The following is a 25055-nucleotide window of genomic DNA, read 5'->3' as shown; positions in this document are numbered from 1 at the left end:
TCCCCACACAACAAAAGCGGTGGAGAACCCACAAGACACTACCACTACTGTGCGAACAGATTTCGCAGCGAAGCCTGCCCAACCTGAGCATCTGCCCTGGCATCCGTGTCCAGACAGTAATGCGCAGCAAAGGTATGGACCGACTTCCAAGTGGCCGCCTTGCAGATTTCCGCAATCGGAACATTACGCAGCAAAGCCGTCGTGGCAGCTTTGCCCCTGGTGGAATGAGCCTTAGGTTTACCCCCTAAGGTCTTATTAGCCTTTTGATAACACAATTGTATGCAGGACACAATCCACCGAGAAATGGACTGCTTAGAGGTCGCAAGACCAGTCCTGACTGAGCCATAATTAACAAACAATTGGTCAGACCTACGAATATCCTTGGTCTTATCCAGATAAAATTTCAACACCCTCCGAACATCCAGGGAATGGAGAGACCTTTCCGCTGGCGAAGAGGGATTCTGAAAGAACGTAGGTAAAGTTATAGTCTGGTTGACATGAAAATCAGAGATAACCTTAGGAAGAAATTTAGGGTGAGTACGCATCACAACCTTAGCAGCATGAAATACAGTATAAGGTTCTTGACAACATAATGCCTGAAGTTCACTCACCCTACGGGCCGATGTGATGGCCACTAGGAACGCCACCTTCCAGGATAGGTGCTGCAATGAAGCCTTGTGAATGGGTTCAAAAGGTTCCTTCATCAGTCTGGACAGCACCACGTTCAAGTCCCAGGAAGGCGAGGGAAGTCTGACGGGAGGAAACACTTTCTTCAAGCCTTCCAAAAAATCCTTGACCACAGGGATCTGAAAGAAGGAAGTCTGTGAAGGGCATTTCCTGTAAGCAGTCAAAGCAGCCAGATGAACCTTAATGGAATGGAAATTAAGGCCAGACTGCGCCAGATGTAAAAGGTATGGAAGGATAACATCTTCCTTACATGTTGTCGGATCAAAGTTCTTGGACTTACACCAGATACAGAACCTCTTCCACTTGTAAGCATAGGATGTCCTAGTGGAAGGTCGCTTAGACTCCTTCAGAATGTCCATACAATCGTCTGGTAGATTCAGATGGCCATATTGCACTATTTCAGGAGCCATGCCGCCAAACTCAAAGACGAGAGGTTGGGGTGCACCATCCGCCCCCCGAACTTCGTGAGAAGGTCCGGCCTGCACGGCAACCGCATGTGAGGAAGGAGAGACCGGTGAAGAAGGTCCGTGAACCACCACTGCCTGGGCCACTCCGGGGCGATCAGGATCATCCGCGCCCTGGACTGGGACAGCTTGATGAGTACCGCCGGAATCAGGGGAATGGGTGGAAAAGCGTACAGAAAGCTGTTCGACCAATCGATCCATAGCGCATTCCCTAGCGTCCCCCGCTGGTAGTACCTGGATGCGAAGTCTCGGCATTTGCTGTTTTCGGCGGTGGCGAACAGATCTACGTCTGGAGTCCCCCACCTTGCGAAGACTTCTCCTAGTACTTCGTCGTTTATGACCCATTCGTGGTTTTCCTGAATCAGCCTGCTCAAGGCGTCCGCCTGAGCATTCTGCACTCCTGGCAGATGCGTGGCCGTAATCGTCAGTCCTCGGGCCAGCAGCCAGCGCCAGATCGCCTGCGCCTCCTGTGACAGAGTGCGCGATCTCGACCCCCCCTGCTTGATGAGGTAATACATCGTGGTTGTATTGTCCGTCTGTATCAGCAGCGAGTTGGTCTGGAAGGACGGAAGGAAGGCCTTCAGTGCCAGGAAGACAGATCTGAGTTCCAGGAAATTGATGTGGTACGTTGATTCCAGAGGAGACCACTTTCCTTGAATCTGCAAGTCCCCGGAATGCGCTCCCCAGCCCTGGAGAGAAGCATCCGTCACTACACTCGTCGTGGGAATGTCCTTGTGGAAGGGAACCCCCTGGAGGAGGTTTTCCGCCGAACACCACCACTTCAGAGATTGAAGAGCATGCAGCGACAGTCGTATCTTGTCGTCCCAAGAGCCTGTCCTCTGATCCCACTGATCCTCCAAGCACTCCTGCAGTGCCCTCATGTGTAGCCGTGCGTGAGGAAGATACAGGAGGCCATCGATCCCAGTAGAGAAGACACCTTCCTCACTGTCGTCGATGGAGCAGTCCTGAGGTCCTGAGCCTTCCGAAGGAGTGATAACCGTCTCTCCTCCGAAGGAGACACGCTTGCTGACCGCGTATCGATGGAGGCCCCCAGGTACTGTATGCACTGGACCGGAGTCGTGACCGATTTGGACATGTTGACGTGTAACCCCAGCTTGTGTAAGAGAGCGCACGTCCAACGGAAGTGATCTTGTGCTTCCGAGAAGGATGAAGCCTTGATCAGCCAATCGTCCAGATACGGGTAGACAAACACCTTGTTCCTCCGCAGGTGTGCCGCCACCACCGCCATGCACTTCGAGAAGGTCCTGGGAGCAGACTTTAGCCCGAATGGCAGTACTGTGTATTGATAGTGATTGGCGCCGACTTGGAATCGCAGGAACTTCCTGTGCTTCCTCGCTATGGGCACATGGAAGTACGCATCCTGTAGATCTATGGCACAGAGCCAGTCTCCCCGTTGCAGCTGAGGGTAAATCTGGTGCAACGATAGCATGCGGAACTTCTCTCTGCGAATCCATTTGTTTGCCTGTCGCAAATCCAGAATGGGCCTGAACTCGTTCTTGTCCTTCTTGCGAACGAGGAAGAACCGAGAGTACAGACCTCTTCCCCTTTGAGACAGAGGTACCTCTTCTACCGCCTTTTTTCTCAACAAGATGTCTGCCTCCGCCTGGAGCTCTCTCAGCTGGAATCGAGAGCTGACCGGCGGAATCGCTGGAGGCGGGCTGATAAACCGAAGACTGTATCCATTGCAAACAATATTCAGCACCCACTTGTCCTGAGTAATTTTTCTCCACTCTGCCGGAAAAAATTGAATGCTTCCCCCCACTGGAGTGGGTAACGGTTGAGGGGGAAGTAGCCGCTCAGGGCCGAGACCCGGCCGGGCCCTTGGTAGTGGTAGTAGCCTGCTGGCCTCCTCTACCCCTCTGGCGCTTCTGGAAGGGCTTGCGGAACTGCTGCTGTTGTTGCTGCTGCTGCTGTTCCGAACCCTGCCCACGCCCTCTGCCCGAAGACCCGGACCGCCTCTGGAACGGGCAATTCTTCTTCTCGGCCTTCTCCAACCCAACGGCCGTCAGGGTTTCCGCCTCCGCCTTCATGCGGGCCATCTCATCGTCCGCATGTTTCCCAAACAGGGTTTCCCCCGAGAAGGGCAGGTTGGCCACTCTTTGCTGCGCCTCTGGCTTGAGGGACGTCAGTCGCAGCCACGAATGCCGCCTCTGGTGAACGCCATGGCAGTAAGCGTGGGCGGCCAGCAAGGATACATCCGCCGCTGCGCCGATCACCTGGTTAGAAACCAGCATGCCTTCGCGCACTGTCTCCAAGAAGTCCTCCTTCTTGTCCCGGGGCAGTAGGTCCGCATACTGCTGCAGGGACTCCCACAAGGCCCGGTCGTAACGGCCCAACAAAGCCCCTGCACTCGCCGCCTTCATGGTAGTGGCGGCGGTCCCACACACCTTCCTGCCCGCAGAGTCCAGCCAGCGGCTTTCCTTGTCCGGCGGGACCGTCGACGAAGGCGCGGTCGCATGTTGTTTCCTCGCCACCGTCACGATGACCGAATCCGGCTTCGGGTCCACTCTCAAAAAGGTAGGGTCCGACTCCGGGGCCCTATACTTTTTCATGAGCCTGGAGGGGGCGGCCTTCGTCATCGCGGGAGTGAGGAACAGCTCCAACGCGGGTTCCACCAGTCCTGGTACAAAAGGCAGTAGAGGGCGAGACAGATGTTTCTTATGAAGTGTCTCGAATATCACGGACGTCGTGGGTGTTGGAACCGTCACCGTGATACCCAACTTTGCTGCCCCTCTCAACAGCACCTCTTGGAAAGAGACCAAATCGTCCACCGGCGACACCCTAGTCCCCGGTGAGTCCGACAGCGTCGGGGAAAAGTCTCTGGTCGAGGAGCGCGTGTGTGACCTGGACCTGTGCCTCCTACGGCGTCGTCCGGAGTCCGACGATGACCGTCCACGGCTCCGTGACCTTCTCCTCCTGTGAGAGCGGGAGCGCGACCTCTTCGGCTTCGGCCTGTCCGCCGGTCTAGCCGGTCCCGGCGACCTCGGGCGTCGTGGCTTCGGGGTCCCCTGCGGCGGAGTCGGGTACCTCGGAAGGGAAACCGATCGCGGGGGAACCGGCGGCGGTCCCACCGGAGTGCGTGGCAGCGACCGAGGTGGGGGCGGCGGAGGCAGTGTCCGCGGCTGTCGAGGAGGTGGTGGAGGTGGAGGAGGTGGCGTTGGTGGAGGTGTTGGCGGAGGAGTCGGCAGAGGTGGGAGAGGAGGCGGTGATGGAGGCATCCGAGGGGGCGTATACACCACAGAGTACACCGATTCCGGTGACTCTCTCTTCCTCGACGTCGACCTTCTCCTCGACGTCGACCTTCTCCTCGACGTCGATCTTCTCCTCGACGTCGCTCTTCGCCTCGACGGGGACCTCCGCCTCGACGGCGACCTGTGCCTCGACGGCGACCTGTGCCTCGACGGCGACCTGTGCCTCGACGGCAACCTGTGCCTCGACGTCGACGGCGATCTCCTCGATCTCGAGCGTCTCGACGTCGATCTCCTCTTCGGCGTCGACGTCGACCGTCTCCTCTTCATCGACGGCGAACGGCGATCTCCCCTCGACGGCGAGCGCCGACGCCGGGTCCGATCTCGACGCCGACTGCTGGACGGCGCCGAAGACGGCGTCGTCGCCGACGATGCCGATGTAGTCGACGGCGGCCTATTCAGGTCCCTCGACGCCGATCGTCGACGCCGCTTCTCCCCAGAGCCCTGGGGAGATGGCGAACAGACGGTGGTCATCCTCCTCGACGTCAACGTCGACACCCTCGACGACGACGGGGAGTGGGAGCGCTTACTGGTCTTCCTGCCCCTGGGGAGCCCCCCAGAGGACTCAGTATGGGGCAAATCAGCCCCTCCAGACCCACCTGGTGCCTTCAGTCTTCTCTCCTCCAGAACTTGAAGCCTGATTTTCATCCTGTCCCTCAGGGTCCTGGCTGAGAACGAGTGGCAGATGGTACAGTTTTCAGGCACGTGGGACTGGGGAAGGCAACCTATACACACCTCGTGTGGATCAGTTTTAGCCTTCTTTCTACCACATTCCGGGCACTTGTCGAACAAGCCAGGCATGTTGACAGTACCAGCTACTAAGCACTTGAAAAAGTGACAAAAATTGACAAAATCTCCAAAAAACCCTTGAAAAGGGGAGAGCTCAATGCTCTAGCGTCCTGCTAGCAGGAGCCGGAAAAAAGAACTGAAAGTAAATGGGACCTGCTGGGCATTCTGGGATACTGGGGAAAGTTCTGGAAACCTGGAAAGTTTTCTTAAAGGCACAGTATCCTGTTTTAAGCCACATAATGGCAGCCTATGGGGCTTGTCTGTCCACTCCTTCCTCTCTATCATTCCAGAGGCTTTTGCTGGTAGAGGCAGGGTTTTTTCCTATGGGGAGAAAAACTAGACAGGCAGTGCTGTTTGTGGATGTTGGTGGAATTCTAGTTGAAGTACTGGACAGTGTAGCCTGTGGGTATAGGCTGCATTATCTGTCTTTAAATTAAATTCTCTCTTAAAGGTGTATGCAGGTCTGCATGATTTGTCACCTTTTAGAGATTATTTTTTATTGCTCCGGGGTCCACGCACATGGGCGGGACTTTTCACTAGATTATGACTATACACAGAGATCCCCTACTACAGAACTAACGTTATTCAAAGATTTTTGGGGGTCCTTTGTAAGAAAATGATCCTAGATCATGGGGAGCTGAGTGATGATTTTGAGACACTAGGCTAGGTCATTTCTCATTTTTTGTAATTCATTCTTTTTGTGCAGTTGCCACGAGCTAGTGGACTGCTTTATGTTTCTAATCATTAATTACCTTTTACTTTTATCTTAGTGGGAATGGAGATCCGCAGTCAATGCCAGTGTTTTGGTATTCCCTGGAATGACATTGTGCATAGTGTATCACTGGTTTTACGATCCAACTTGGCCGGTATTATTCGGCTATTGTCATGTAGCAAAACAATGATAACTAAGGATAAAACCATTCAAAGATGACCACCCAGTTTAGAAACAGTGGTTGCGCGGAACGCAGCACACTGCATAATAGTGAACATGGGGGAGAGGATGTGGTCTAACGGCTAGGATGGTCGACCTCAGATCTGGGGAACCGGGTTCAAGTCTCGGCAATGAGCTCAACATCCTGTGATTCTGGCCAAATCACCTAATCTCCCCGTGCCTAAAAAAAATTAATGTGTCCTTGTGTAACCCAACTGGTGCTCTTGTAAAGCACTCTGATACCTGATACCTTCGGGTCAAGTTCGCACTACATAAAACTCCATAAAAATAAAAAAAGAGCTGCAAGTGAGTGGCCTGATAACAATGACTGGGGTACGACCAGGCTCTGTAAAACCCAAGGAGAAGGAAAGAAATGATAAGGGACACAAACAGGCTGAAAGCAAAAGCTAAAGAACTGGCCCATCAGCCCTAGCATTGAAGCACACCAATTTTCAGTCTGATGTGCACATATGATCAGGCGAAATGCAGTAACTCACAGGGCAAGAAAGTGAATGGCTGAAATAGCCTGGCCTATTGCCATATAGTATATGATGTCACAGGGGAAGCAGAACGTGAATGACACTCAAACAGAACACTGACTGAAATCCCCTCTATGTATGTATATGCATGTATATATTTGAAGTATGATTGTTTTGATTACAAGAACCTAGCAGACTGCTAGCATCGTCAGCCCAGATTTGAAAAGTACAGTACTATTGATACAGCTAAATGATATGCTTTAAATTAGAAATGTGCACACAAAAACAAATGGCAAAATAATATACAGAGCAAACACAAGATGATGGACGGAGCGCTGAAACTTTTCAGACATCACCCACAGTCACAGATCTGGGTTGAATCCATCATCGTTCTTTAGCTCACTTCGCCACCCCAGTTCAAACCCAGCCATATGCAAATAAGGTTCGACCAAGTGCCTCATGGGACCATTCCAGACCGAACTGCCATGCCAAGTCTTCCCTGGACCGGAAACAAGCATCCTGGGACCGGTTTTGGGGTAACACCCCTCATCAGCCAGGCTGACTTGAATCCAGTGGCAAAGTGAGCAAGGTACCCACATCTGGGCATACCCTGCCAACTTAGGGCAAACAAAGTAAACACAAGGAGATGATGAACGGAGCGCTGAACCTTTTCAGACACTCACCCCCAGTTGCAGATCTAGGTTGAATCCATCATTGTTCCTTAGTTCACTTCAACACCCAGTTCAAATCCAGCCATATGCAAATCAGTCTTGACCATGTGCCTCATGGGAACAGTCCAGACCGAACTGCCAAGCCAAGTCTATTCTGGGACCGGTTTCGCGGTCGCACCGTCATCAGCCAGATTAGCTTGAATCCAGTGGCAAAGTGAGCAAGGGACCCACGTCTGGGCATAGCTTGCCAACTTAGGGTGAACAAAGCAAACACAAGGAGAAAATAATATAAAACCCTTCCAAATAAGGTCAAGCAAGGATTATCAAAGTGCAAATTCTCTATACCCATGGTTTATCAGAAGGGTTAACAAACACTAAAGGTTTTCCTTAACACAGTTATCTACAAAGTTCCATGTAACAGAATTTTGGGCTTTAACACAGAATTATGGGCTTTAACACCACAGCGCAAAAACAACAACCCTTAAAGGCCTTTTGACTTTAACCCTATGCTTACCATAATCAACAACTCAAGCCTAATGCATTTGTTGCAATGTTTCATAGCAAACAGATCAGAATTACTGCATCAGATTTAACTTTTCTCAGTGAAAAAATCAGTCATGTTGCCTTAATCAATGGCTAGTCACCATAGCCAACTCAGGTCTACTGTATTAAGTATAGGTTTTCGCAGGATGCAGCCATCAACCATTCAGATATAAATCATGAAACATGCAAAATTGGGGCTAGCTAAACAATATACAACACCTCTTAAGGGAGATGACAAATATTATCACAGTTCAAATCTTCTACCCCTAAGGATTGTCACAGGGGAGTAACCAACAACAAAATCCTTACATACTACTGTATGCTATATTTCTCTACAAGCTTTAACATAGTGTGATAAAAACACACCCATTAAGGCATGTTGGCTTTAACATATGCTTTTAACAATAAGTAAGCCAGGCTTAACGCATTTTTCGTAACTTTTTATAATAAACAAATCAGACCTATAGCATCTGGTATACCAATTTTCAATGAACACGTCAGCCTTTGTAATACGTTAGTCACCATAACTAACACATGCGTACTGAATTGCACATAAGCTGGCAACCATCATGCACATTGTATTGTATTGTAATTGCATTTGTATAGGACTCACTACCCCTGACGAGGCGTCAAAGCACTTTTTTGGCGAGTAGCAAGCTACTCCGAAACCCACAAATGATTAGTGGTGAATTTGTGTAGTGAAATATGAAAGTAATTTTAATGGTGAGTATGTTAGTTAGTTATTTGGATTCAGAAGGACAGTGGAGGGATAGAAGAGGGAAAAGGTTTGCATTTATATAAAGCTTGCTACCCCTGATGGGGTGTTGAAGCTTTTTTTTGGTGAGTAGCACACTACTTCGGAACCCATAAAGGATTAATGGTTAATTAGTATAGTGAAAAATGAAAGTAATTTGAGTGGTGGATATGTTAGTAAGTTATTTGGATAGAAAAGGATAGTGGAGGGATAGAAGATGGAAGGATTTAGACATTTTTTGTTTTGTTTTGGAGATTGTAGTCGTAGGAGCCGGCTTGGGATGAGGAAAAGAGGTATGAGAATATGCAAGGAGGGGTACAGTAGGGAAGAGTTTAGAAAGGGTTATTTTGGAGATCAGAGTAGTGGTATGGGGTATGGGATGAATGAGAGAGCGGGGTAGAGGATATATTAATAGAGGTATAGAGTGAGAAATAGGGTTGTGCATTGGTAGGAGTAGTAGAAAGAGGTTTGAGATGAGTCTGAGTTTAGGTAGAGGATATATTGAGAGGTATAGGGTGAGAAATACGGTAGTGCATTGGATATGCTTAACTCAAAGAAAAGTAATAAATATATAGAGCCATAAGTATACATGGAAGGTATATAGATGCATAAATGAAGTAAGTTATATAACATAGTTATACAATTACAAATATGTACTGAATTACAGTTGGCAAAACAATACATAACCCCTATCATTGGCTGTTCAACATAAACTCAACCTTACTGAATGCAGCATCTTTTGTGCAATACAAGCACTCTTTTTCAGTGGACGCATACAACTCTCTCCCTAGTTAAATCCTTTAAGAAGATTGACATGTGGGCAAAGCCCAAGTCTATCGCTACACATAGCTTTTGAAAGCTTTTTTACTGTTGATCACAGAAGTTCTGGTGCCAGCTGCGCTGCCAAGCCAGATCTAAAAATGTGATCCCTGAGAAGAAAAGGACAGTTCGCTGCTGGCCTGACTAGAGACAAACATTTTAAACAAGGTTCACTAGTGTTTCAGTGGGTATTTGGAGTATCCCCAACCTCAGTGCACAGTGAAGTGTGAAGCTATGTCAAGGCTTGCCTTCTCTATGCCCAGAGCCAGGTTTGGAAGGGGCCCCCTTGTTTAGAGTGGCCACCAGGGAGAAAATGAGTTTTCAAGTACAGTTTCCTCTCCTCTGAATAACCCCTTTTATTAATGAGACACAAGACAAACTTCTATACACTCTGGAAGCTGCTTTGAAACAGTATATGGATAATTTCAAAATGTTTCCTCTGACCCAGTAAGACTGTGGAAATGTGCAATAAAAGGATCTATATAGCCACTCCTAAATGCACCAGCAACCCGCACATGCAGCAAATGTCCAATAAAATGGCCTAGCCTACCTTGAGAATGGGGCGGATAACATCGTCCTTGAAACGCCTGGAGATAGTTATCTTTTCATTTATCTGCACATCATCTAAAATAAGGTGGAAAGTAGAGACAAACAATAAACTAAAACTTTCATGGGTGAAAAATACATTTTCAGAGTTATTCACAGAGGTAACTTACATAAGCATGTAATTTACTCTTACACTTTTGAGTAACTTTACTATTTTTGGCTATTCCCAAAATCCGAGTGTGAGGTTACTCAAAAGTGTAGACTTGCATGTCTCCACCCTGCCGAATTTACGAGTCTAAGTTACTAGTGCCTAAAAATGAAACAGTAGAAAGTCCAGCACCACACATGGCCAAGCACTGATATAGCAACACCCCCATAGAAAATAACAGAGGTAGGGACTTATAATAAAACATATTAAAAAATTATGTTAAATTGAATAAAAATATGTAAAATAGTTACAATATAAATAAAAATAAATTAATGTAAAAAAACTAAATATAGAACATTTATTATTCAATTATTAAATATTTAACATTGCTTTGAAATTATTAATATTAATGTTTATTAAAATATAAATACATTACTTTACATTAATTATTTATATAGCTTAATAATTACTAAAGCATTTTATATCTTTTTACTTTAGGTGAACATTTATTTTTTAACTTAACCTACAGAAAAATGTTTTCTATTTAATATATTTAAATTATTTAAAGATTTAATTCAAAATTTAGTGCTGTAGCAATTACATTTTCTTCTACAGGTAAAATAATATATAAAATTAATTTAGCATAAAATATGACATGATAATAATAATAAAATGCGGCATGCACAAGATCGCCTGGGGTGAGAGGTCCAAAGCACTGTGGCTTGCTCCTCGGAGGCTCCGGGGGCCGCAGCAAATCCTTTGAAGAGGCCATGAGAGTCCTGGTAAGAGGGGGCGGACATTGTGGCCTCCACAAGTAATTGTGTCCTAGGCGCCTGGGGGCAAGGGGATAGCTGTTGACTTCAAGAAATAGCATTGGGAGAGCGAGGGCCCTGAAAGATTACTAGAGCCATAGTGAGGAAGCAGCACCTGCTACGAGACGTCTGGGGCAACTGTGCCAAGGAGGTGTGAAGAGAGGCACCAGGAGACATCTCCATCTCTACTATCTCCCTCTCAGGAACGGGGGCCCTGGGTACACACAGTGAGGAGCGATACTGTCTCACCTGTGGACCCCATACGGCTCCAGCTAGACAAGATCTTAGCAGCCATAGCTGATACTAAGACCACTCTTCAACAAGATATAGGCACTGTGTCTGTGGGCCTTGGCTTATTGCGAGCGGAACACCATAAGTTGGCAGATCGAGTCAAAGGAGTGGAGACCTTCATCCGAACAAAGGCATGGAATATCAGAGGGATGGGTTCGGCCTCCAAGAGATATAGTATCCATTGGTACCTCAGGCAAAGGGGAGTACAGGTGGCCATGCTCCAGGAGACGTACCAAGTTGGGGCCGAGATAGACCGATTGAAACGAAGATTGCGGGGCCAGCTCTATGCCACTTCCTACTTGGCCAATGTGGCACATTTGCATTTGACTGTTGTGTTCTACGTGCGTTTCGGCACTGGAAGGTGCCTTCCTCAGAAAAAAGCCACAATCAAACAACGGCGTGAGGAGGAATCCCTAATCCGGAGATTGAGTATCATCAGCAAAAAACATTTAATTTGTGAATCATTCTATGCAACGTGATTAAACCACCATTATGGAAGCATTGTTTTAAATAATCTTACGTCAGTATCAGATTGTCCTTGACCTAACTGCAAACTACATCTTTGTATCTGGTGTTAATTCCACTAAATTTAAAAATTATAGCCCTAAACAGAGATCGCGCTACACAACCGATAGATTCAGCTTGATGACCTCTATGATAAAAATAGGATACCACCGTTGTTTGATTGTAGCCTTTTCCTGACGACGGCACCTTCCAGTGCCGAAAAGCGCATAGAACACAACAGTAAAATGCAATTGTGCCACATTGTTCTTCTATGGATATGAAAACCAGACATCAATCCTCACAATTATTTTTTTTCATTAAATTGCTGTTTTTAATTGAGTTCAGATTGTGTGAGATGTATGACTGCAGAAATGATTGGAATAGTATGATTGGGTTTTCTTATTACTGAAATGATCATTAATAAAATATATTTTGTATTTCTTTAAGAAACATAGTTTTGGTTGGTTCTTTCTTCCAACATTTTCTCAGTTTATTATTCAAATGTAATTTGTCGGTACTATTATTATTGTTGCATTAAGTATTTACATTGAGTTAAGGAACTTTACCTCATTAGCAGGGGGCCTCTGTCTTTACATTAACTTTATCCAGTCACAGCCATATTTTAGTGGGGTTTAAACCGGTGGGGGAGTGCCCACCTGTCCCTACATGGCGGCTCAACCAGGCCTCTTTTGAAGACGCATGCTTTCGTAATCACTTGGGGGGTGCGATCTCAGACTATTTTACTCATAACCAGGGTTCTGCATCCTCGGGTATAGTGGAGTGGGAGGCCTTTAAGGTCATGATACAGGGCCATTGTATTGGTCAAACAGCCAGTACCCAGAAGGAGTTGAATAAGGAACTCCAGATTCTCTAGAATAAACTGCATACCCTGGATAATGCTGTTAGTAACCGGCCAGAAACACTGGACGAGATCCGGGGACGAGAGAACAGCACAAAGCTACCCTGGAGAAGCTACACAAACATGATTTAAATAAGTATGTTGATAGGGCACACAGCAAGGAGGAGAAGTCGGGCCCGACTATTGTCATGGCTAATCAGACCGGAATCTAGGGGGAGGGGGGGGGGGCATCACACACATCCGGTATGGAGATGGTCTGCCCTTGTACTCACCCACCTCCATTAATATGGAGTTCAGCAATTTTTATGGAGGTTTATATGCTACCCCTGTGCCTCTCTAGGTGGAGGCTCGGTCTGCCTTTTTAACAACTATATCACTGAATAGATTACTTGAACAGCACCGCAAGAATTTGGGGACTCCATAACTGTCCACGAGATCTGAGCGGTTATCAAGAGGATGCCGAGGGGCAAAACACCAGGACCCGACAGCCTTCCGACTGAGTTCCATGCAGCCTATGCAGGAACCTTAGCCCTGCAGCTTGAAAAGTTATATGCAAACTCTATTCAGCTTGACACTCTCCCAGAATCCACTAACGAAGCTGTGGTTGTTCCCCTGCCCAAGACTACGACACAGTAAGCCCATGTCACCGAGTTCCACCCCCTCTCTATGCTGAATCTAGACTTCAAGATCCTAAGTAAGGTGTTGGCTCTCCGACTACTCCCAAACCTGCGGGCATTGGTTCATGAAGACTAGAGCGGTTTTATCCCTACCCGCAACACCTCAAAATATTAGGCAGCTTTATCATGTGATGTATCATCCCGAAGTCCTCGATAATCAGGACTCAGTAAGTACTGATGTCAGTGGACCTTGAAAAGGCATTTGACACAGTGCGATGGGATTTTCTATTCGAGGTAATGACACAGATGGGCTAGGAGAGAATTCGGTTAAGTGGGTCAAATTGCTATACACTGCTCTGACGGCCAAGGTCAAGAGTGGCACTACGCTCTCCTCACAATACCGGGTATGCAGGGGTACGAGGCAGGGATGCCCGCTGTCCCTGTTGTTGTTTGCCATGGCTATTGAGCCTCTTGAGGAACTTTTTATACAAGAGGGTCGGGGCAGCGGTGGGATGGCCGAGGGACGAGAACATATTATCTCCCTCTGCCCGGAAGATATACTTCTCTACTTGAGAGATGGTACCTCGGGCGTTGCCAAAGCCTTAAAGCTCCTGTGGGATTTGGAAGTGGCGTCTGGACTCTGGGTTAATAAAACCAAAACCCACATATTCCCTCACTGTCCTGGGACAGTGCAACCACTGGGTCTTCCTTCGGACCTGATGTGGTCGCCTACCTCTTTTTGATATTTAGGGATCCAGATTGTTTATAGATTGGAGGCAATTTGGAGAGGGCTCTCCGCTCTCGGAGGTCTTGTGTTGCTTACCGGCGCTCACTTAAGCTGCCCGTTATGGCTCGGATATCGGTCTCTAAAATGATTAAGCTCCTGAGGCTCCTATATTTTTTCACAAATTTTCCAGTCGGAGTGCTGGTCTCGTAGTTTAAGCAACTGGGACACCTTGTTACATGACCTAACGTGGGATGGGAGCCGCCATAGGGTGTCTCTGGCTGTCCTCTGTCGACCTCCTGAAGAGGGGGGGGGGGGTTTAGGTGTCCTGGACTTCGAGCTTTATTTCTTGGCTTCCCAACTCCAGTGGATTACACTATGACTGGATGGAGCTAATCAAGGCGAGCTGGGGATAACTGGGCAGTCGGCACACATGGAAACTCTACTGGTAAAACTGCTTTGCTCATCAGTGGCTATCCAAAGTCAAGCGGTGCTGTTACTGCGGCGTTGAAATGTTGGCATAGATGCACCCTAAAAACTGCAAGAACGCCATTGTATGAGCCGGCGTTTGCCTTAGTGGGGCTTCCTCATGGTGAACCCCTCTCATATCTTACTGCTGTGCAATTGTCGGCCTGGAAAGATGCCGGGTTGGTTACGGGCTGTATTTGTTCGGGTTGGTTACGGGCAGGACTGCTATCAGCAGGGTGCCTTAGAGGACCTAATGGAGAATTATAATTTGAAGTTGGGTTAATTTCTTACACATGAAGCACTGACACTAGCGTTCCCGGGACCTGTGGGCCGGAGAACGGGAGAAACCCGCAGTTATTGGTCTCAATGGGCACAGCTAGACACCTGGTGACCTGGTTTTATTGATCTCTCTCGGGTACGGTCCGCAGCCCCTTAACTATTTTGTAGGATAGATGGGAAAGAATCCTGCAGCAAGAGCTATAAGACCCCGAGTGGCTGAAAATATATTAGCCTCCCCGCCAAAAATCTCTAGGAACACGAGGTTGAAATACCTCCATTTCAATTATGCACACATCACATACATGACACCACATAGAATCCAGGTTTGTTTACGGAGCCGAACCTCCCCCCGGCCCTTTGCTCATATGGTGTGGTGTTGCCCCCGATGGCAACCCTATTGGGAGGAGGTGCTCTCTGCTCTAGATTCCATGCTTGGGTGCAACCTCCCCTCCCATTCCGTGGAGGCTTGTATTTTGGGGCTATTCCCAAGGCCCAACAAACAAAAAGTTGGCACAATGTTTATGGACATAGCCCTAGTGTTAGCCAGAAGGCGCATAGCTATGACCTGGAAATCGGTAGTTGGACCGGGTCCAGGCTTGAAGGGCAAACATGACCCAGTGGGCAGGAGCTGAAGAAAGGGTGCTGGTCAGGGAAAAGGCTAGAGGGGTGAACATCCACCCTACAGCGAATCTATGGACTGAGGTGTTGGTGGCATGGGAGAATGGCCCCGGGGAAGACCTGGAGGGGAGTAATGACTGGCCTGGAGAGGAGGAAGCTGGGGCACCGAGGTGATGAGGTAACTGAGAGATGAGTCGAGGAGCACACATAGGACCTTAGCTTTGGTGTTCTGCCCAGATGTAGCAAATGGAGGAGTACAGATCCCCCTCGCCACCCGGAGGTGGGCGCCTGGCCCCCCACGCCCCACACTTATCTCCCTGATAACAGACGGTCACTACCAACATGCATTAGAGGTGGGTGGCGCAATGTTGATTAGGTCCCTCCTCTGCGCATGTTCCCCTGTTTCCTTGTATTATTATTTCTTTATGTTTTCACACTGTTTATTCGAAAATTGGCACTTCACTTTCCCTCAAATGTGCTTTTATATTTTCCAATGTATTGTTTATATACCCCTCTTTCATAAAAGCAAGTGGAGATCTCCTGAGAACAGGAACTGTGTGGATTGATGGTAATAATCGGACATGAACAAACTAGAGTGTTATTCACTGAAAATAAGTTTATTTTACACTTTAAATTTGTTATCCCATGACACATTGCAGTAATTTGTAAAAGTTTAAAATGCCGATAAGCAGAACTTAAAAAACATATACATATTTTTATTAATTTATTATAAAGTTTAGTAAACTTGATATTTTCCCTATTCTAACTAAAAATGAGTTAAACTACAGTTTCTTGTTTTTGAAGGAGATAGATGGCAAACACCCTATACAAGCTCTTTCATATTGGGTGGCCTGAGACAGCACACTGCCTGAGATGAAAATGGAGATCTCATCCATATCAACATAGAGCTGCAGAGAGGTTCATTAGTTCAGGCAGTAAAAGGAAAGGGTGTAATGTTGGGTGATGGGCTGAAGTCAAATATATCACTTTAGGAAAATCATGGAATACACCTCATTGAAAGGAATGCAAGGAGCATGATGGTTTTTCTCCAGATAAAGAGACATGGTTGAGAGAAATAGCCATAAGCATGAATCAATAGATTTTCTTATACATAAGAAGATTGTTCATAAAAGTTTCAGAAAATACAGACACCCTATGTGGCTTGCCCTGAGGTTCGATAATATGTGGTTGGTAAAGTCTTACGAAAATAAATAATATTTTCTTTTAACTACTTGTGTGGAGATGTACCATGACATTATATAGAGGTGTTTGAACCATTTACCCAAAAAAATCGAATAAGAAGAATGTATTAAACCAAGCAGCACCATTTTCAAAGGGTTTAGTGTAAAAGGAATCAGAGATATAGCAAAATAAATTAAGAGGGCTGTGTCTTGGTAGATGAAAGAGGTAGATCTGCTCGGGTATGACTATCCTCATATACTTCAATGCCTAAAACCAGGAACCAGTTCCTCAAAAATGCTTTGTGTTAGACCTGTCAGCCCTTTGGCAGTTCCCTCCTCATATTATTATTTTTCCCTTTCCCTTCTCATTTTTTTCTGTCCACTAATTACTTTTTGGATGTTGATGTAGAGGCTCTGGGCACCTTTTCCTTATTACTTGAGGGAGAGGCGCAAGGTGCTTCACTGTAGAAACAGGGAGAGGGAGGTTAGACTCACAAAATGGTGGTTCCAACTGTCACCTCTGCACCTGGGCCATAGGCTGCCATGAGAGGTTCCGGAACCTTCTGGGCCACTCTGGCCAGTCAGGCCCCAGGTGATAAATAGAGGTGGGGGTAGGGCGGCCATTTTAGGAGTGGGAGGTGCTGTGAGGCAGTCAGGAGTAAGGCACCTGTGTGAGGAGGTGGCTGCGCTGGATAGGGGAGTGACAGGTCTTTGGGTCTGCGCGTCTTCCAAAATCAGCTGATACCACCCCCAACCTTCTGACCGGTCCCTGAACACAGCCAAAGACTTTGGGGGTCATCGTTTCCCTGAGAGCCTCCAAGTAGTCAGATTCCCTGAAGGTTTGGACCCAGGGGAGAATCGCCATCTGGACCTACCTTTCTCTCACCCCTGTCGTGGCCTGGGATTTCCTAGTCGAATTGGCCCTAGCGACTGTCCACTGTCCCTGACTACAGGGGAGGGGCCCGGGCCCTATCGTGTAGAGGTTGGCTGGCTTAATCATCGGTCGTGAGGTGAGCCTTGCGGCCTTAATTTGTGCCCCCCCCGTCACGATTCCTTGCCTGGAGTACTCACCGCCGCAACCCCGAGGTTGAGAGACTGCCTGGGATTGCCGGGGTGTGGCCGGTGGTCATTGGGAGATCTGGAGAAGTGAAGGAATCTCTTGGGGAAGCGCTGGCCGGCATCGCGTCAGCCAGCTGAGGAGAAAAACTTGCATCCAGGAAGTGCGGGCGGATCTGGCCTTGAAGTCACTGCCCAGGGTCACGTGAGCGGGGCCGACGCCGAAGCGCCGCCCCGCTGTTGCCAGTGGAGAAGGTAGGCCGCGCCTCCGCAAGCCGCGCTGCTACTGGCGGCTGCGGGAGCCCGAGACGGAGGACGCAGAAGTATTGGGTCATCCCCCTGGCCTGTGGAGATTGCTGAGGAAAGTGTCCAGGGAGCTGTGGAGAGTGAAGGAGCGAGGCTTCCACCAGCGGAGAAGCTCACCCGCAGGGCAGTCCTTGGGGGGGGGAGGCGGTTGGTGGTTGTGCCCTGTCCTTCGCCTGTCCCCCGAGAAAGATCGTCCTGTCAGCGCGACGAACTCCGTGTGCCCCGTGGGGGTGAGCACTCGACTCCCGGTTCTGAGGAACGTCGTAGGAAGGACACTACGGAAACAGTAAGCGGGGCATAAACAGAGTGGGGGGAAGAGCCCAAGGGAGCCCGCATTCACGCACAGAGGCGGTCCATTTAGCCCAGAGTGAACCCAGTTCCAGGTTGTGAATAACAATACACAGTCCCAATTCCACACGGGACAGAAGTCAAAGCGGTAGTAAGGATCCACATAATGCTGAAGGCAGCAGACCAAGTCCTAATACCAACGAGAGTTGATGTGTAAGGTCTTTCCAGAAGGGATTAAGCTTGGTAATAAAGAGCCTACGAATAAACTGCCTAGATAGCATTAAGTAACTGCCAGCAGCACGGTCCTTGACCAGTTAGTCTTTGAGTGTAATGAGTATATATCCGTGACCGTCTAAGAGTCCAGAAGTATAGCGGATAGAGAAACCAGCTATCAGGGGAACATCGTTTAGATTAGGGGAAAGCCATATATTGTGTCTAAATATTTGCTGTGCTGGGGTTATATCAAAAGAACTGTATTGACAAATGAAATGTTTACCCTGAAATGAAATGAAATGTTTATCCTGTAAGGTAATGAAATGTTGAACCTGCAATGTAAGGAAATGTTTTGTCCTGAAAGGGGAAATTGAGTATCCACGTTTGAGAAGACAAGATAAAGAGTTCAAGTAATCTTTAAATTTAATCGGTGTAGTGTCCTTTTTAAGTGGTGTTGCGTTAAATTGTGAGCTGGGTGTGATGCAAGCACGAGGCGCTATGAGGGGATAAAAAGCCTGTTGGCCTGAGCCAAGCTACCTTTAGGACGTTAGGTCCAACACTTTGCCATTCACACAAGAGAAGATAGGAGGCAAATCAACAGAAGAGTAGCACTTGTTTGTTAATTTTCTTTAAAGCCTACACCAGACTAGCTGTTTAATATATACATAGCATTCAAATGAAGCTTTGACTCACTTTGGAAAGGAAATAAAAAATCTAGTCACTCGTTCATTCACTCATTCCCAAACATATGTTTGCAAAATCGGACTTACAAAATAGTCCTTATTTTGAGGTACTAAAAGTTGAAAAATATTTCTAACCAAAATCTTCTGGATACAAGAACAAAGAGTGATGAATTAAGATTCTCTGATTTTTTTCATGAAGGACATATTGTATTGTACATATGTCTCTCACATGAAGAAAACAATTTTTCCTGTGATTGAAGAAAGCATCTTACCTAGATTCTCAGCAATCCTTTTCCTGTTCAACTCCAGAGCTTCCTGTCTGAGCTGCAGAGCATGCTGTGCAATCTCATCACTGGCAGCATTGCAGGTCATAATAAAGATGGCATCTTTACATTCTATGGTCTTCCCCTTCCCATCAGTCAATCTTCCCTGGATCAAAGACAAAAATAAGAGTTACTTTATCAATAAGGGCTATACTGAGAAGGCAGTAAAACAGAAACAGTGCTCATCCCTGGGTCTGGGTCCAGGCACCCCTTGGTTATGTCCACCATTCCCATGCTGGTGACCCTTCTGAAAGGATGTACTCCCCTTTAGTCTTTCAGCTCGGGCTCCTTTGATTGCCCTTAAAAGTCTGAACCATTTGTGAATTAGTTTTGTGACTGTACCCTTATGCCACCAGACTAAAGCGTGTCTTCTCCCTCTCCTGTTTCCCTATCCACTTGTATTGCAAGGTCCTTGGGATCACTGAACCTGCTACTGATGGAGCTTAATTGACAAATTGTTCAAAATAACAGCAGATTAAACAACCCTTCCAAAGTTGGCTTCATTTTTCCATGTACATACCCACTGAAACAATTACGGACGCCAAGCAGAAATATCATCCAGGTTAATATTCGCCTAGCATCCTTCATTCACTCACATTTGATACTGTCACACTATCATTCACTTCCACTGCAGTCTCCTTTCCTGCTAATGGAAGTGTGCTGCTCAGTAAAGCAGACACTTTCTTAATCTCACTTCCCGTCTGTTTCTCACATTCTAGTCCAAAGCCATTTACCCATGCAGTCATGTGAGCTGCTATGTTATAGTCGAGAAATAAATACTTTTGCATAGGTAGAGCTGTTCTAAAACACAGATCTCCATGATGATGTACGTACTGCCTTTGTAGTTTCCATCTCAGGTTTATCTATCTTTGTCTTTTTGTCACATTTATTGGTTCCTGACTTGCCTGAATTCTTTTCTCCTCCAGCAAGTGTCTTGCTTTGAAAGTCTTCATCCTCTCTATTCTTCTGCAGCTCAATCTGTAGATTTCTAAGTGCCACTGAAGTGCATTCTGTGGGTGCATGGCTAACAATCGGATTCAAGATGTGGCTGGTGGGGCAACAGGGAATGCAGGAGAGCCAATACTCAGGGGTGAGCTCATGGTGTTTATCTACAAGGATCCAACATTCACTCAAGCCTTAGCATCATTCTCAGCTTAGGCCTCTAAGATCTCATCACCTCCGCAAGTAGCTGTGTTATGCAAAGCTGCATATTTAACTTGCCTGATTCAACATGCTACTCTGAGCTCTTCGTGGTCAAAACCTACTACTCAGATACCTCAAAGTGGTAGGTGGCTACAATTTTACAAATCATTTAATAGTAAATGTACCGGCCCTTTTGTTTGGTATTCAGTACTTTCTGAGAGCTAAGTCATTTATTCTTCCCATTTTGCCACCAGTGAAAGAGTAGTTCTACATAGCCTCTGGATTGCAACAAGCACTGCTGTAGTCCCTGGAACCAGAGACGCCAGATACAACTGTGAGCTCACTGAACTGCCCAAGTACCTCCTGTTTACACCATTGACATTCAAGGGTAGGGAAGCTGAACAGTCAAGGTTTACACCTGAAGGCTGGTTGTGGTTAGAAAGAAACTTCGAGCAGCAGATATATCACTCACAATAAGTCAATGTCGAGACAGTGTTATCTTTTTAAGATAAATTGCTTTGTAATATCGAACAATAGCTCACATACTAAATAAGAAGAAAAAGATACTTTGCAGTGCCATGTGTGCTTAGTGGGCAACATACGTACACAATCGGTGTCAACTGGCATTGAGACAGGAAGACAACCAGACCGTGTAATGGTGTTGGCACTCTGAGGATTGTGGTCCTGGGCAACAAGAGCCCTCTATCTTGGTAGGAAGCCACGCAGGTCTTCTACCTTGTGTTTAAAAAACATTGAAAACTGCCACTTTGTAGTTAAGTTAGTTCAGATTTTCCAAAGGAAGGACTCAGGGAGATGGATTATGTGTCCTGAAAATGAATTAAAAACATATGAGGGGGTAGTGCAAGCACAACCTGATTCCACGGGCATGTGAGAAAGTTCTAAGGGCCCCCTCATTAATTGGCTAGCCACAACATGGACACCACGTTGTGGCAGCCATTACAGGACTCTGGGTCATGATTACCAATAAAATGTGCATCACAGCAAAAGTCCCTTTTTGAGGGTCACAAAAAATAACACATATAAAGGGTGATAACTGATTTAGTCATAATATAAATCATTTGTTGGTGGTGCTATATCCATTTTAGGAATTCAAGTGAGTTCTCGGGTGATTTTAACCTGTAAAAAATGCTAACCCTCTACTGGGATTGGATGAACCATATTTGAGAGAAAATTATCTTCACTCATGATTTTCTCATAGAGGTTATGGAACATACTTCAGAAGCTAAAATGATACCATATTTTTTATATGCTCACACTATCTTACTCAGTAATGTGAGAATGCAGTCTAATATTCTGAGTAAAACATGTACTTCCAACAGCAAGTTGATTCCCCAGTTTTCTACGGCAGCTTGCTACAATGGTGTAATAAACAACTAGAGCGCTAACAATATGTAAATATGACACACCTGTGCCTTCCGGAATGTTATCTTGATGGAATCAAGCTGTAAACCTTAAAACATTTCATATAGAAATGAACAAAATGAGGGGATTCATTTTGTTATAGAAATTATGGCTAGTGCTCTAGAAAGCTAAAACGAGGACATCTTTTCTATGAGTTTTCAAATCTCTTTCTCATGTCAGTAAAACGTTCTGACATGTAGATTGAAACAAGTACATTCAACACCAGCAGCAGTTTGTCTGTTAATTAACTTGCGACGAACGGCAACTTCACCATAGAGTAGTAATGAGCAACTATATCACTTACATCCTGTATTTAAGATAAATGTGTGGCACACCTGAACACTATCTTGATGAATAAAAGCTGTAAAACTGAAATTAATTTCTTACAGAGGATACTGCAGTAAATAAAAATAAATGAGGTTTTATTTTTCTGCCATAAGAATTATGGTTAGTGTTCCAAAATCTGAAACACAGATGCATTTTCTGAGAGTTCTCAAAAATCTTCATCATTCATTTCAATAACAAAGCCTGATATGCAGAATGAAACATACTTCCAACACCTGCAGCAGTAACTCTATAGAAATCAGCTACAGTGCACCACACATTTCTAATGAACAACTAGAGCACTAACATTTCGTATTCAAGACAAAAGTGAGGCACTCCTGGATGCTATTTTGGTGGAAAAGGAGCTGTTGAACTTAAAGCCATTTCTGAGAAGCAAGCTGAAGTAAAGGAGTGATGAGATGTTAATAGAGGCATGAGACCAGTGAGTTAAAAATGGGAGGAAAGGGTATGGGTTTTTAGTATTTTGAGGCATAATGTATCTGTAAAGGGGTTAAAAACTATTAAAGAAAGAGGTGTCTGCATCCCCTTTCCAGCCAACCCATACAGTTACTTCATTTCAAACTAGTAATATATTCACTGAAAAAAATCAATGGTTACAGGGACTTTATAATTGAGAAATAGAATTTAAAGAAACCTTAGATATTTACAAAAAAACAAACGTTACAGGGACGTTATATATTGTTAAGTTCAGATTTTGCACACACAAAACCTTGGATTTTTAGGCAGTTCTAGTTATCTCAACTATAACGCATGCCCTAACGTAACTATAACTCGCCCCCCCCCCCGCCATGCACAGTTTTCTCAATAATAATTTTACAGCAAATGTTGCAGTGATGTACGAGTTACTTACCTTTGGTAACGATGTATCTGGTAGAGACGATTCTAGCCGCAGATTCCTTCACGCAGAATTATCCCCAGGCGTGAGACTGGATCCGGAAATTTTTTGCCACAGCATCCCTGCACGCCGGGGGCGAGGCGACATCACGCGACTCTGCCCAGGCGTCGTCCGTGTACGTGACGTCAGCGAGGTCACATAAGACCCGCCCCGGCGCGCCTACGTCAGTTTTCTTCGGAGAACTTTTCCGTACCACAACGCGGAACCACCAGATAAAAAACTGTGGAAGCATTGGAACAGTGTGCGAAGAGCAGAAAAATTGGAAAGAAACTGTGACTAACAACACCACCAGAGTAGTGCCAACACCGCAGAACCCAAGGGCAGGGAAAGAAGAAAGAAGAACAGGCAGAAACCTGTGCAGTCACCCTGCCAGCACATAGACAACCTCCCATCCCTGTGCCCCGGAGGCAAAGAACATGCGTAAAAGTCATGGCACATGTAGTAAACCCACCCCCCCATCCTGAGCAAGGAATGGGACCAGTCCCATGACAGACAGGGACAACAAACCTCCAAGTCACCCCAACCTAGAGGGCAACCACCCACAAGGGACAAGGGCAAGACAAGGCCAGATGATTCTTAATCAGAGGATAGCAATGGAAGGAAGGGAGGGGAGGGAGGGCAGGGATAGAAAGCAATGCCCCCCAAACCTGGAGTAGCCAGAGCAGCAGGGCACCGGAGCACCGGAACCCCATCCTCCAAAGGACCAAAGGAGGAATGAACCGCCCCCAGACGGAGCCACCCGTCAAGAACAAGGAAGGCACTCACAGGAGACACAGCCCCCCACCGGGAGGCGAGTACCGAAGACCAACCCAAGGGTCCTCACAGAATACGGGAGGAAGGGCGGGCCGTGAAGGAATCTGCAGCTAGAATCGTCTCTACCAGATACATCATTACAGGAGGTAAGTAACTCGTACATCTGATAGAGACTACTAGCCGCAGATTCCTTCACGTAGAATAGATACCCTAGCCATATCCCCTGGTAAGGAGGGTCTGCGAAAGGACCCCACCAGCCAATGCAGAACAGAGGGCCCCACAGGGGACCAGATCTGTGGATCAGGTAGAACCTCTCCCATGCCAGGCCAAGGGAATCCCCACAAGCAGAACCCCACCGACCCCAAGGGGATGTAGGAGGGAAAGAAGGCTGAAGAGGCTCGTACACTCACAGCAGAGGAACCGAGGGCAAGGACAGAGAGGCTGAAGCACCCCACTCCCCGACAAGGCAACATAGCTTCTGCCCAATGCCAAGACAGGAAAAGCGGAAGAAGAAGCCTAGAGGGCCCAAGGAAACGAGGGAAAAGAAGGCAAACCCACTCCAGGTGGAGAGCAGCCTGCCAGCCAGAACAGCGCCGGCAGTCAAAGCCGCAAGAAGAACAGCCCAGGCCCTAGGAAGGCCGAGTAGGCGACGCCTGGCAAGGGAGAACACAGGATCATTCCAGACCTCAGGACAGGAGCAGAGAGAGGAGGAGATGCCCGGGCACACCACTACGAGTGGCCACGCACAGGACCTCAGGAAGCAAAAGCAACCTACCTAAACGACATGGAGAACAGGTACCCGAAGGCGACCAGAACCCTCTAGCAGAGCGCAAGCTATATGACAGCTACCACTACCCCACCTAGGGTACGTTAAGTCCCAAGATATGGGAACCCTCTTTGGAAGAACTTCCGCAGCAGAGGAAAAACCAAAGAGCCACGGGGAAAAAAACACCCCCGCTGAAGGCGTGATAATCAGCCCAAGCAAAGCAGAAGGCCCAATCTCAGGGCCAAGTTCGCGCAACGACTCCTGTAGAACCCACACACAATCAACACAAGGGCCGTCCAGCAGCCAACAATGCCAAAATCCCAAGAAAGGACGTAAACGGTGAGAAGACACACTCCACAGCCCGAACAACCGCCCTAAGAAGGCCCAGAATCAACCCAACTCAGAAGTC

At 47.0% G+C, this 25055-nt stretch overlaps 1 protein-coding gene across 2 annotated transcripts in view; it reads right to left on the bottom strand.

Annotated features, from left to right (window-relative positions):
- The window catches only part of CLPB (ClpB family mitochondrial disaggregase), a 1140376-nt gene that overhangs the window by 183070 nt on the left and 932251 nt on the right, over positions 1-25055 (bottom strand). For both annotated transcript variants that reach the window (XM_085623404.1, XM_085623405.1), the window contains 2 exons: positions 19272-19428; positions 9957-10030 (listed from right to left, as the gene is read on the bottom strand). In XM_085623404.1, coding sequence (XP_085479530.1) covers positions 9957-10030; positions 19272-19428 — 231 coding nt within the window. The remainder of the gene's footprint in view (positions 1-9956; positions 10031-19271; positions 19429-25055) is intronic.

Source organism: Triturus cristatus, chromosome 8 (assembly GCF_964204655.1).
Source record: "Triturus cristatus chromosome 8, aTriCri1.1, whole genome shotgun sequence".
Classification (NCBI taxonomy): Eukaryota; Metazoa; Chordata; class Amphibia; order Caudata; family Salamandridae; genus Triturus; species Triturus cristatus.
This window is presented reverse-complemented; position numbering and strand designations above follow the sequence as displayed.